This window comes from Cryptomeria japonica, unplaced genomic scaffold (genome assembly GCF_030272615.1).
Source record: "Cryptomeria japonica unplaced genomic scaffold, Sugi_1.0 HiC_scaffold_94, whole genome shotgun sequence".
Lineage (NCBI taxonomy): Eukaryota > Viridiplantae > Streptophyta > Pinopsida > Cupressales > Cupressaceae > Cryptomeria > Cryptomeria japonica.
In genome coordinates, this window is record NW_026728916.1 from 437,769 (window position 1) to 452,249 (window position 14,481).

The 14,481-nt window shown below is 35.6% G+C and overlaps 1 protein-coding gene across 1 annotated transcript; it reads right to left on the bottom strand.

Moving 5' to 3' along the window:
- Window positions 1-10,036: 10,036 nt before the first annotated feature.
- On the bottom strand, window positions 10,037-11,473 carry LOC131864820 (aspartic proteinase nepenthesin-2-like). Its single transcript, XM_059215288.1, has one exon. It carries the CDS (start codon window positions 11,471-11,473, stop codon window positions 10,037-10,039), a length of 1,437 nt encoding a protein of 478 aa, XP_059071271.1.
- Between the last annotated feature and the right edge of the window lie 3,008 nt (window positions 11,474-14,481).

Consider the following 14,481-nt stretch of genomic DNA (forward strand, 5'->3'; position numbering starts at 1 on the left):
TTCACAATCACCTTCCAGGATTACACTATCACAGCCCAAGTATGCTCTTGATCTACTTGCACGCTTTCATATGGCTGATTCTAAGCTTGCCCCGACTCCCTTTGTTTCAGGAGTCAAGCTTGAGGCTCAATGTTCTTCTCCACTAGTTGATGCTACTTTGTATTGTCAGCTTGTGGGTAGTCTCATCTACTTGACTCATACATGCCCTGATATTTCCTTTGCAGTTGGCATGGTTTCCTGCTTCATGTAGGATCCACATGAGCTTCATTGGAAAGCCACCAAATGCATCCTTCATTACATCCAGGGTACACATCACTATGGGATTCACTATGTAGCAGGCACAGGACTTCGCTTGGTTGGTTACACAGACTCCGATTGGGCTGGCGATCTAGTTGATCGTAAGTCTACTTTTGGTTATAGTTTTCACCTTGGTTCGGACCCCATTTATTGGTAGAGCAAGAAGCAACATGCTATTGCTCTCTCTTCGACTGAGGCTAAGTATCGAGGCACTGTTAATGCAACAACTAAGACCATTTGGCTCTAGCAGATCCTCACAGAGTTTGGATTCACCACTCCACGGCCAATAGTTCTACATTGTGACAATCAGAGTGCTATTGCAATCTTGAAGAACCCGATCCAGCACCAGTGGACCAAACACATCAAGATTCATATGTACTATATCCAACAGCTCATCCAGGAGCAGGTCATTAATTTGCAGTATTGTCCTACAGCAGAGCAGGTTGCTGACATATTCACCAAACCTTTCATCGAGAGTAAGTTCCAGCAGTTGCGAGCTCTCTTGGGGGTGCGGGATGTGTCATTATGGGGGCTCAACTGACTTCTCCTTCCTCTCTTATGGGGGGGACTTTTTCCTCTTTGAGGTTTTGTCCTTCTTCTTTGAGAGTCTTTTTTACATTCATCTCTCTTTTGGGGGGGAGTTTTTTCCCGTTGGGTTTTCTCCCTTTCTCCATTTGTGAGAGATTGCATTGCATAGTTTTGCTTGCATTTACATATTGTACATGGGTACCTATCATGGCCTAGTAGCCAGGACCCATCTTGCATTGTTGACTTGAGTCTTCATTCCCCTAAGTTACACTTAAGGGGGGGTGTTGGTGTAAATAAATATTCATTTTGGATATTATTACACTTACTTAAGTTAACTTAGGATAATGCATCTCTTCGTAGTTTGGATTTGAGACACTTAGGGAAGTGTGCACATAGGGATAGAGCTTGTAGGAGAAATTCCACCTTTTGTGGTCTTATTTTGCTGTTACACTCCACATTCAGTGGGTCATCCACCTATTGTGGAATATTATATTATTTCTCCTACCTACCCTTAGTATTTCTTACCTACCCTTGTTTCTCATTGAGCCACATGTCATATTTGTGTGCTCATACATCCATATGGCCTTTCCTATATAAGCAGGCCTCTATTTATTGTATTGGTTAATCGAGCTGATCATTTTGCATATTGATGAGAATACAGTTTGATCTTGTCATTCTATTGTCTCTTTTATGCTTTTCATTGTGCCCTTGATCTTGGAAAAATCCTATAGGATCCCTCCAAAGGTTCTGCTAACATTTTCTTTTTCCTCGGAGGAGAGGATTTGGCTCATGTCACACTAGTCCTTTTGATTGACAACTAGGAATGAGACCTTCTAGTGTGCTCAGCCAAAGCAAATGATACAACTGCTTGGCTTGTTGAACCCAACTCAATCTCCTTCGCTTTTCTGGGCTATTGTTGAGTATCTTTCGATAAGGTTGATTCTTGAGGGTCAAAGTCATTTCAAGGAGAGTCCTCAAAAGAATCTACATCTACATTGTGTTTATCCCACTCCTCAAAATTTTTATCCAAAGGGTAGTTTTCTATATAAACTTAGGTCTATTGAACTTCTTGTCAGTATGTCCAAAAAGATAACTTCCTTCTTTATGGCCATTTATCATTGTCCACCCTCCTAAGAAAAGTTGTATAAACTGGTTTAGATGGATTTTCTCTTATAGTTGGGTCATAAAACTTTAACCATGGTATTCGTTCTTTGACAGGAATACCATTTAGCTCCACATATAATTGAGAATCATTTCTTGGAAGGTTAATCTTGGCTTTCCAGGATTCACGTGGCTCATGCACTATAGGATTATTTCTCCTTGCTAAAAATCCATTTGGATCATAACTCCATGGGTCATCAATAACCACGAGACCCAATTGTATCAATTTTGAAGTGAGCACTCCCTCTATGAGGAGTCTTTTTATTAGACCAATAGGACCTATCATTTTACAGTCCTAGGTGACAGTGATGTCATTCTTGCCTATGCCTATATAATTTTCAATCATAACTAATTGCCTAAAAATATCTAAGGCCAGTGTATGATTAGTTACATAAGTGGGGAGGCGAAAAGGCTTGTCGATAAAACCATGTACTCTGACAAAAGAAAAATACTTACCTAGAAACTAGTCACAATAGGGGCTACGTGTAAACATCCAACCAATTTTCTATAATAGGAAATAGGAAATATAAAATGAGACTTCCATCACTAAATCTTGCATGGTAAGTGTTAGGAAACAATCAGCAAAAGAATATGCATCATGTGTGGCAGATAGTATGGGAGTCTATATAGTCACAGGCTTTCACCTATTGTGCTCATAAAAAAATGATAACTTAATATATTGACTGAGAAACCCCCATTCTAATGCAAGAACATGTGAAGCAAAAAATGAGTGTACCTAAATCTATAATGTGTCTTGAAGTGTATTAATTGCTTTTCTATTCTGTGGGCAATAATCTCTGAGAAGTCATACAGGAAAGATTCATTTTGCTTCTAGAGTTTGAACAACACACCCATTTGGAAAGTATAGATGTGCATATTATTATCAAGGCCACAAACATAGGCCAACATTGAGGTGACTTCTTTCAGGTCATTTTACTTCAAATCATTGAATGCCAATGGGGATTTTGAAAGCTCAGTGAGATTCGTCTCCATTGCAGTTCCGCAAAAACTTAAAGTAGCCTTCCTTTTACATCAATAATTTTCTAATAATTTCCTACTAAAAATATCCATTTTATTAGAAAGAAAAGGGATGCACAACAATGTCTCAAGTGGCATCTACACTTATATCAATTCTCAATGAAGTGTGTTGAATAACAGGGGGTCAACACTAAAACATCATGAGCATGCCTCAATGAATTCAAAGAAATGAGGGACCATTTGGATGACATATTATGAAAGACCACAATGCCAAATATTTACCACCACGTGTCTCAATTTTACTTTGTAAATGAAAATCTTAGTGCAAGAAGCCTCTTGAAGGCTCTTGGGATGCTTATGTATTTCGAGATCAAGAACCTCTTCATATCTGTTTCAAACTAGAGCGGGGTTCTTGGTCATGTCTTTTGTCTATGGGAATTTTCTTGGATAATCAAATTTTGAAGGAATGAAGTGAGAAGTGTATGAGATATCCCCAAGAAAATTGACCCAAGTCTCAAGTTGTGTGATGTATCAGCAGGAACATCCATCTCAATGAGCCAAGATTGTTCTATCTTCTCCTTTTCTTAGAAACGTTTTGGTGCTAGAAAATATATTTTTGGAGAATAAAATGTTGCATGTTATCTTTAAAATATTTTCTTCTCCAAGAAACTTCATGCCTTGATTTTCATTCTCAATAGAATGTTAATAATGGGCTTTTCCTTGGACATGCACCACATATGCTTTTCACGTAGAACTAATTCTACAAGACACTATATTAACTTCCACCTCGAGTGTACTTAAAAGCCACTCTCCATCTTATACCATCGTTTATTTTATTCACACTATTATCTCAGAACCTGCAATAATAGTCAGTGATGTTGATGCAAGCCAAAAGCTAGCGACGATCTACCTTAATCTTGAAAACTACACACGATAGGATGCATGGCGCACGATAGCCCCTTGCATACTCTCCTAAAAAAATGCACAACTTGACTATGATTTGGCTTCCTAATTTTCACTAGCTGTGAAATGACCCATACAATATCCCAACTTGTGATCATTACTTCAACCTTGGCTTTTATTTTATAGATTGAAGTTCCTTCATGTCTATAAATATAACCATGATGCAGAGTCCTTGTTGTCTTAGAGTTTGATTTAGTTTGTTGCATATTAGGAGCTTGGATACTCCCATTAGGTTCTCATTACTTCATCTTGAGCTCCTCTTGGAAGCTCAGGTTCTTGAGCCATGTATTCACAAAGGGCCTTCCCTTAGATTACCTTGGTGGGTCTGATGTCAATGCCATACTCAAGAATCTTGGTAATTCAATTGGCTCTCTTATCTGTCATTTCTCCTTTCATTATGTATTTATAGACCATAGGGTGAACCATGTAGATAGTTGTCTTATTACAGACAATGAAATGCCTAAATTTCTTCAAGCTTTTTACTATGGCAAATGCTTGTTTTTAAACAGATTTGTACTTTACCTCATATGCTTTATCATTTTTGATTGAAAGGAAATTGGACGCTCCCCTGTACCTTCTACATCCCTCTGTTTTAGTACAATATTAATCAAGTTATTGGCATAAACATACATTAGAAAATCTTTGGACATATTTGGTTTAGACAAGACAAGGGAAGATGGGATGGCTTCTTTAATCTTTTTGAAAGCTTCTTTAGCTTCCGGAGTCCATTTGAAATGAAGGTCCTTTCTTAGCATAAGATTTATCAATCTTACCATTCCAGTAAAATCTGAAATGAATCGACTAATGAAATTCATCTTCCCCAAAAAGGATTGGACACCCTTCTGTTCATGGAAAAAGAAATCTCTTTGCTAGGTTTCACATAGTCTAGGTCAATGGAAATCCCCTCTTTAGACACTACATATCCTAGTAGCTTTACTTAAGAAACTCCAAAGTTACATTTCTTGGGGTTCAACAAGATACCAAACTCTAGCCATTTCTAGAAAACTAGCTCTACATGATCAAAATAGTCTTCTTTATTTTTTAAAAACATTGTCAAGTCATCCATGTAAATAAGAATAATCTTGTTAATCATGTCCCAAAAGGCTATATACATGACTCTTTGGAAAGTAGTACGAGCATTAGACAACCTGAATAGCATCTTTTGATAAGAAAACATTCCCCATTTGGTGGTGAAAGAGGTTTTGTGCTGGTCTTCTGGCTTGACAAGGACTTGGTTATATCCGAATAACCATCAAGCATAGAAAACATCTCAAACCCGACTACTTTATGCAAGATCTATTCTATTGGAGGCAAGTGTAATGGTCATTCAAGGACGCTCTATTTAGATACTAAAAATTCACACAGAGGCAAATGTATCCATTATTTTTCCAAACCGGCACCATGTTACAAACCCAAGTACTATGTTTGATCGGATAAATGATCAGGGATTCAATTAGATTTTGTAACTTTTGTGACATTAGGAAATCGATCTTGGGGTTCATAGGACGTTGCTTATATTGGACAAGATTTGCCCCTTCAGTTAGCTCAATGGTGTGTTGTATGACCTCAAAATTGTAGCCTTTGAGGTCATCATATGACCATATGATATCTCTTATGCATTCATCATAGAAATGAACCAGCCTCCTTATCATGTTGAGGGACATTTTTTCCTACCCTGAGCTTCTCCCCATCTCCAACATGAAGTTTGGTATAATCTCCCTTATATGTGATCAATTTCCTTTTATCATTTTTTGCATCCTCTCAATCAAAAAGGTTTTCCAAAGTGATCAAACCCTATGGGACTTTATTTGATCATAGTTTAATAACTTGTTCTTCGTTTGCCTTAGTGACCTTGGGCAACAGTTGGTATGCAAATTCCTTGGATTTCTGAATAAACGTGGCTATATGTTGATCATTTTCAAAGAATTTCTAGTGTGCATCATTGTCTAGGATATCTTGTCTAATGTCAGCCAAACTGAGTGTTTATTTTCTAGCAACTCAGAGGCCGAGTCAAACTGTGATCCTACTAAGGTCATACGATCAACACCTTCATTCTTCTTCCTCGAAATCCTCTGAATATTGAAAGCATCAAATATTTCAATTAGATCCCAAACTCAATAGCAATATGAATGCATGGGAACATGCTTTGCAGCTAATATCTCCTAGAATTGTTGAACCACTAGCTCAAAATGTCCCAAAACTTTAAACCGCTTGACTCCAAGGTATTATTTGTTAAGTTTGCAACAAATTCCTTGAATTTTCAATCATGTGATGAATCAAAGTTACTTTCTCTCTTATCCATGAGATAAAATAAATTTTGAATGTATCTTCTTGATGTTAGATTACACTTAGATTCTTAAACCCTACTTATATGATTTTCTACTCAATAATCCTTCCGCATGGAATGAATATTTGTGTTCGTTCCTTATTTCTTTGTAGTTTTTTTTTTGTTTCCATTTAGTTTAGTTACCTTTCTTTGTTTCTAATAAAAAGAAATACCCTTAAGAACCCAACCCTTATCATATGAAGGGGTTGGCTCTTTCAAACATAGAGGAAAATCATTAATCCCATAGTGATCTCTCCACTATTAAAGCATTTTTCACTATCTACTAGATCATTTAGGGTCATTTTCAATGTAAAACTATTGTGACAAGTATGTTTACAGATAGGCATAAAGAGTACTGCCCTAGATACAAATACCAAGAAGTCTAAGGCCACCCATAGTTCTGGGATGACAACTAAATCTCTAGAAATTTTATGAAAACCCTTGAAAACATAAGATTTATCTTGTAAAAGTCCTCGATGTAATTATTTATTTAATAATAGGAATCTGTGAAAGCTCAATTTCATGAAGTAAAAAAAATTGATTGACATAAATATCCTAGAATAAATATGAAATTTACTAGCCAATGAAATGTCTTTAGTAATCCAATAAACAAGTTAAGAATTTTAAATAAATATTTATAACTAAATAAATTGGAAAGAAAAAGATTCCCTATAACATTGATTCCTTTTCATTGAATGGGAGAATTTAAAACTACATGATAAATGTTAAAAGATTCTATAGCATGGACCATTTACTAGCCAAGTAGCCTATATGCAACTCCTAAGCCTTCTTTCAGTGAAAGACCTAGCTAACACTAGTACTTGCATCTAGGTAAGATGCATTGTATAATGCTGATAGTAATTTATATGATTATAAATGTGAGATAAAATTATAAAAATTCAAAACGTGTCAACATTTTTTTTTCAAAGATGTAATAAATGGATCCAAGGAGTCCTTATGTTTCCTCCTACATTAGGTGTTGGTCCCTTGAAAATAAGTTGAGGAACTAATCTTGGTGAGCCTTGAATAATGCATGTAGAATTTTGGGTGGACAATTGTGTTGCATTCAACTCGTTCAACAATGTCAACAATGATAAATGTTTATGATGTTTGAATTTTCGACAATAATTTTTTTTAGGCATGAAAACTAGCAATGACATTCTAGTGTGAGACAATATTTTTGGTGGGGGCTTCCCCACCATAAGATAGTCTACTAGTGCTTGCATCTAAATGAGGTGTAATGGACAAGTCAATAGTAATTTATTTATCTTTAGAATTTTAATATAGAGGATTTTCTTCATTAATTACTATTATTAAAAAAAACTTTAAAACAACTAATAAGAAAAATATAAAGGATGCAATCATAAAATAAAAGGAAAACCATCTCGAGTTAGTCTAAATATGTGATTTGATAATTTGTTAGATTGTCATATATATATATATATATATATATATATATATATATATATATATATATATATATATATATATATATATATATATATATAGTTTTTGTTTTGTTTTGTGTTAATATTCATAGATATTAATAATATTGATAAGTACATTTGTTGGATTATCATACTTTTAAAATTAATGAACCCTAAATTAATTCTCACATATTATTCTAATATTGAAAAGTAATAAAAACAGTTAATTCCTACAAGCATTTCAAAGAGGTTGAAAGAAAATATGTTTCTTGGTGAAAGTTTTGGAATGAATTACATTTGTGGAATTCGTTGAAACCCTAGAGAAATTTCCTCTAAAATTTTAACAAAATAGATTTGAATAGAATTGGCAGATACAAAATTTGTAGCCAAATCTCCTCAAAGTTAAACTAAAACAAATTAAAGAGGATCGGCCACTGTGCAACACTGAGGCAAATTTCATCCACAACAAATTCTAAGCAACTTGAAATGTAAAAACAGTATCAAAGAGGTAAAATCCGACACTTGATTAAATTTTCACAAAAAACATTCAAATTCAACAACAACCGTCCACAGAGCACACATGGAATCTTAAGAAATAATTAATATTAAATACAAATTCTACACCTTCAAATTCAACAACCACCATCCATAGAGCACACATGAAATCTTAAGAAATACTTGATATTAAATGTAAATTATACACCTTCAAATTTAACAAACACTGTCTACAAAGCACCATGAAATCTTAAGAAACACTTAAGATTAAATACAAATTGTACACAGCTATCTAATTCGTTCATCCCTACGGGATCAAACCCACCCAATCCTAAATCAAACTACAAACACATTCCAAATTCTGTGTTGCCAAATTTGTAGATAAATACACAGAATTTGGATTCTCTGTAATTTGTAATTGATCTTGGGTATTTTCATCTTCAGAAGATCTCGGTTTTGGAGCCCACAAAGACTTTAAATTTTGCCTAAAAATTCCTTTCACCCCGTCATTTGTTTCTATAAGAATAAATTTCACCACTACTTGGAAGCCATCTGTGGGAAGGGCTCATCGAACCACGCGTAACACAAATAATGTTCGGAAAATTGTTTTGAGATGACCGATTTTGACATGAGACAATTTCCCGATGGGGAGTTCCTCCCGAGGGAATGATGGGGAGTTCCTCCCTAGGGAATAGTAACAGAAATGAAAAAATATATTCGTAATCAAAAAGACAACTTTCAGGCAGCAACTTCCTCACATATTATGAGAGCATTGGAAGACAGTGGATGCCAGGGCTGTGCTAAGCACATTTAATGTTGCTTATTCACATTTATTGTAGGTCATTCATTGATAGTTGAGATAGTAAATGCACTTCTTGCAGAGTTTCTTGAATTTCCAGTCAGTGGGAAGGATTGATGTGAGCATGCAGCCAAAGCCAAAATTCTTTCCGATGTTATTCTTAAGAGATTGATCATGCAGCTTTCATATCTTAGCGAATAAAACATATACATATTCCAGCTACTAGCTTAAGAGATTGATCATGCAGCTTTCGTATCTTAGCGAATAAGACGAGACGAGAGGAATGCAGAAGTTGTTGGCTTTGGCATCCTTGGGCATGTTGAGCGTCTGTGTTGATTTATTGTATGACTGGTTGGGCATATTTTTCCCGAAGCAAACTGAGGTAACTATAAAGCATACCTCAACTATGTTGTTTTTCTTTGCAAAGTGCTTGCAAGATTTTTGGTTTGCTCTATCTGGTCACCTTCAAAAAGCTTGCATTTGTATTGTAAGTAGAGGGGTTCCGTTTGGCTTTCGGTTTACAAGATTTAAACTCATTTGAGGCGGTTTATTTCAGGCCGCGTGTCTGGGTTACACGATGCAGGCACAGTGACAAATGTAGCCAATGGAGAATGACCTTTCTTTTCCCGACACTACACCAAAATTTCATCACCGACGGAAACATGTACCACATAACACACAATGCTCGGAAAATTGTTTTAAGATGGTCGGTTCTGGCGTGAGACAATTTCCCGGTGAGGAGTTCCTCCCCAGGGAATAGCCTATCAGCTTAAAAAAACCCGTATAGTACTTAAACTATGTACAAGAATTATCGATTTGAGGCAATTCTAAATTAATCTCAATCTCAAGGAAAAGTGCTTCTAGAGGAAGATTAGCCCGGACCAGCAACATACATAATTTATCAAAGAGATTGAAAAGAGATAAAAAGAAATGGTTAGAGAATCACGTTGGACGATAGTTTAGAATAATCCTATTTTATTGTGCAAACGAGAGGGAGAAGGATACTCTAAAAAGAAAAAGTTAGGTCGAAAACTTTGTAATTATTGATGAATTTAATCTCTTTTATACTGTTAATGAGAAAGCTACAAAATAAAGCAGCAGCAGCGGTAACAAGAAATGGCACCCTAAGATAGGGATTGGAGCTTTGGACTGTAGGTAAGAGGACATATACAGAGATCTGCAGCGGGTGGGAGTAAAGGAGAGCCTCTGCTTAGCGTTGTCATACAGAATATGGTAATCTTGTTGCTGAAAACTTCCAAGGACGGCCGGTACACCTGCAACCGAAGCCTCATCCATATCTAACATTGCCAGACATAGTAAATTTCCAATTTTAGTCGGACCAGATTCTGTATATTGAACGAAATTATGTTTACCTTCGACAATATAATCTGCACCAAGCATATGGAAAGTCATATTCACATCAGGGATATAGTCATAGTAGGGTGATGAATAGCATACACTTAACCCAGCTTTAGAATCGTTAGATCTGGGTAGCCCTAGGACAGAATCTAAAACAGATGCCACTGCAGTGAAGGCAGCGTGCGGCAAAACTGTGTAGTGTGTTCCAGAGTCGATGATGAATCCCCCGCTTCCATTTGATTGTATATCGAACGTTCCTCGTGGAATATTGAGAGACACGTTCCCCAGAGTTATTCCTTCCACGGAGAAATAATAGTAGCTGTTAAGCTTGGGCAGGACTGTGTTGTTTATCACCATCGTCGACTGCACTCCTATGCCGTTCAACTCGGCTGCGCTGCCCAACAGGAGAGGCGTCGAAAATCTGTCAATGTCATGAAAGGGGGATCCATTGTATTCGAAAGATAAGCAGTAGGAAAATTTGGATTCTCCAATCTGTGAGATAAGCGATAATTGTCCTCGGCCGAGCCCCACTACGCCATTGGCCTCCTCCAAGCCATCTCCCTGAACGATATGGCTGCACCCAAACGCTATTCCGCCAAAGGAATGCGCAGCCCCGGATGTATCCGCCATGGTGAACGTCTCGAATGACAGTTCTCCCTGCGTGCTCCAGCTTCCGCTGTATATATGAGAATATTGACAGTCCAGCGCACAAGTTGAATTGCCAAGGGCAGAGCAGAGGGAAGAAGAGCAGGGAACCGGTCTGTATGTGGAGGAATCTTCTGGGTAGAACATAGGAAGAGTATATCTCCTAGAGCCATTGAAGGGATCGCACTGAAACCAAATCAAATCGCTTCCCGTGTCCACTTTTCCTCGGAAATTTCTTGGTGGGGTTCCGATGCCAATGTTCACTACATGTGTTGTGGGCAAGCGGATCAAAGGAGCAACAGCGCCACCCAGTTGGGTTTCGGTCCTTCCTGATTGCACAGCTTTAATCGAGGCTTCCATTCTTTTGAGCCTAGCAATGGCGGAATTCCTTTCCAAATGGGGGCCTCCACGCGCTTCTTCTGAACAGAGCAAACTGAAAAAACAACATATTGTTAGATTCGCCACAACTAATGTGATCGCATTTTTGTGTGCCATTGGGCACCTATTCAATCCCGCTTTCAAATTTCCCTTAATTACTACTACAGGCAGGTTTACTGGGGGTCGTCATTTATAAGGATTAGTCTATATCTTAATCGGATTGTTTAATAAATTGTGCGCCTGCAGGTAACTTCAGCATTCTGTGTTTCATCTGTCCAACCGTAGGATATAACGACGAGATTGATGAGATTATAGAATAAAAAGGGCATCTTGTTTAACAAGAAACAACGTGCGGAGTTTTCTAGTTGTTGTATCGAACGTGACAATGGGAAAGGCGCGGAATCAAGAGAGTTGTTATTTTTTTGTAATTTCAATTTTGGCCGAAGTGAACATGTTGATCAAACATTTCACGTAAAATTCGACCTTGTAAAACATTTCTGAATTCCCATTTTAAATTTTACTATAGATTAAAAAGTTTTTTTCTAATTTAGTTTGGATTTTAGAAATATGGCATGTTTCAATTACTTTTTAAAATATAATTCATATTATATTATAAATGATAACATAAATATTGTTAGTAAAAAAGATGTTCTATGTTTATGTTTTTTTAAGGAGAGATGATGTAAGATTATATCTATGTAAGATAGACAATTGCTTTATTAATCACTTTTATTTTTTTGTCCTATCTATTATCGAAAAGTTGTAGACTAATCTAATTATGAAAATAATGTTCTTCATTAATTTTACAAGAAATGCCTAACAAATCATGGTTCATGGTTACATATGACACGATGGAAAGCCAAAATTAATGTAAATATAAATGAACAAAAAATGTCCCATATCTAACATAGTGATCTTTCTACTATAGACAACCATCATAGCAATCCTCAAGAATTTATCTATATTATACTAATATGTTTATGTAAAAATAGATTGATTTCTTAAAATTATTTATTTTAGTCTCACAATTTGCACATGAAGTAATAAAAATTTAGTTTATTAAAACGGACTTTTTCTCCTCAATATGAAATACTTTTATTTTTGTGATTATATATCAAGATCAATTAATAGAGCATTTCCAAAGGTCAATAATGTGATGGCATATGTCATCTTCATAGTTGCATATTTAGAATCTCAATAAACATTATTTTTACAATACTTTGATGATCCCTCTATAATCATTACCCTATGTAAAGTATGAGATAGCCCTTCAAACCATGTCTTCCCTACCATTTCAATTTAAACTAGGTTGTGTATATATGAACTATTTGTTGTGACCTTCTAAAAATTTAAACCAATCCTAAATATCATAATAAATGGGTTTCTCTTTTGAATGGTTGAACTCCAAAACTATCTTTCCTTATTTTAAGTTCTTCCTTGTCAACTAAATAGAATCACTCGATGATTGATTGATCATATGAACTCTTGACCTCATTTGTATACATGTATACTACTAATCTCACTCTATCTTGATGTTTTTATCATGTGTTGTGGAAACTTATATGACCAATATATAGGATGTCCATATATAAAATAATTTTATTAAAAATTGTAATGTCTACCTCAAAAAAATATATACCTCTTCAAGAGTAATATCTTCCTATTGTTCTATGTATTTTGTTCTAAGTATGTTAAAAACTAGCCTCTTTATAATGGTTGTATTTTCCCTTTGCTAATTGCATATATTATATCCTTATCAAACCAGCCTCTACCTTTATCTAAACATTTCTACCTTATTGATATTGGTTCCTTATTTATACGAACCTATTGATAGGCTTCTTAAAAAAATTATAGTTTTACAGTGTTCGAACCATACTTTATATTCATCTTTAGGACATTGACATATCATGAAGCCTTCACATGATCTAGCTATTATTATCCGATCTTATGGAAGTTTTATTTTTTTTCTTTACATGCAACTCCATTTTTTATAATTTCTAAAATTTATTCAATAACTCAAGTTGATAACCAGGTTGGAATAGCATGGCCTTCATTCTAGTAACTATCCTATTTTAAGTAGTCATTTTTCTTCCCACTTCTGTTTATTTCAACAACACATCTTTCCACCAAAGTACAACATGCAATTTTATCTTGGTTTATGTTACCTTGATTCTGTTGGGGTCCTCTATTTGATTATACTCAAAATATTTTTACATTTCAATTAGCTAAGGAATTAGATGTTCTAAACCTAGACACACTAAGAAACTTCAAATTTTCATTTTCGTTATTTTTTCTAATCTCGAAAATAAGATTAATTAATTTATAATCTCTAACATCCATTCCATTTAGATCATTTTCCCATCTCACACTCTATACTCTCCAATGTTCATGGCCATTTCCATCCTCTTAAAATAAATCCATTATAATTTACATTTTAATTATGGATTCACTCTATTGATCTGAAATTATTTTTATTAGAGGAATACTCTCTTCATTACTCTCATTCCTCACTACAACATCCTTTGTCAAAATCCTATGCAAGGATACACACACTCTCTCTTACACATTGTTTTGGATTATTGCTAACCTTAAAGTGAGAATAGTGCATTCCTTCCTGTATTTGTAGCACGGTATGATAACAATGGATTTGATATAGTAAACTCACAAATCAATTTGTAGCAGTACACAGGATGGAATTGGGATAAATTATCTCGTACAAATGTGGCATCAAACACAATTATTGGCCGTCTAGAGATAAAAACAAAGTAATGCTTAATCAATAAATTACCAACTAGCATCGTCGACAAGTACATGTACAGACTGTAAACGCTTTCCTCGAATCCCCTTTCCTTTCGTCGTCTTGTGGGAGATTCTCATCAAAACAAATATGTATCAATGTCAAAGTACAAGAATGGTCCAAGAACCAGCCGGCTGCGATGAAAGCTGTCAAAAACCCAAAAAAAATAAAATATCTAAACACAAGAATGGTCCAAGAACCAACAGGGAGCCAATATAGAAGTTGTCAGAAACCGACTCATAGATTTAGTAGGGTACTGTTATACAAGGCGATCCCCACTCCCCACTAAGCAGGCCTGCAACTAAAGGCTAGAAAAATTAAGTCCACA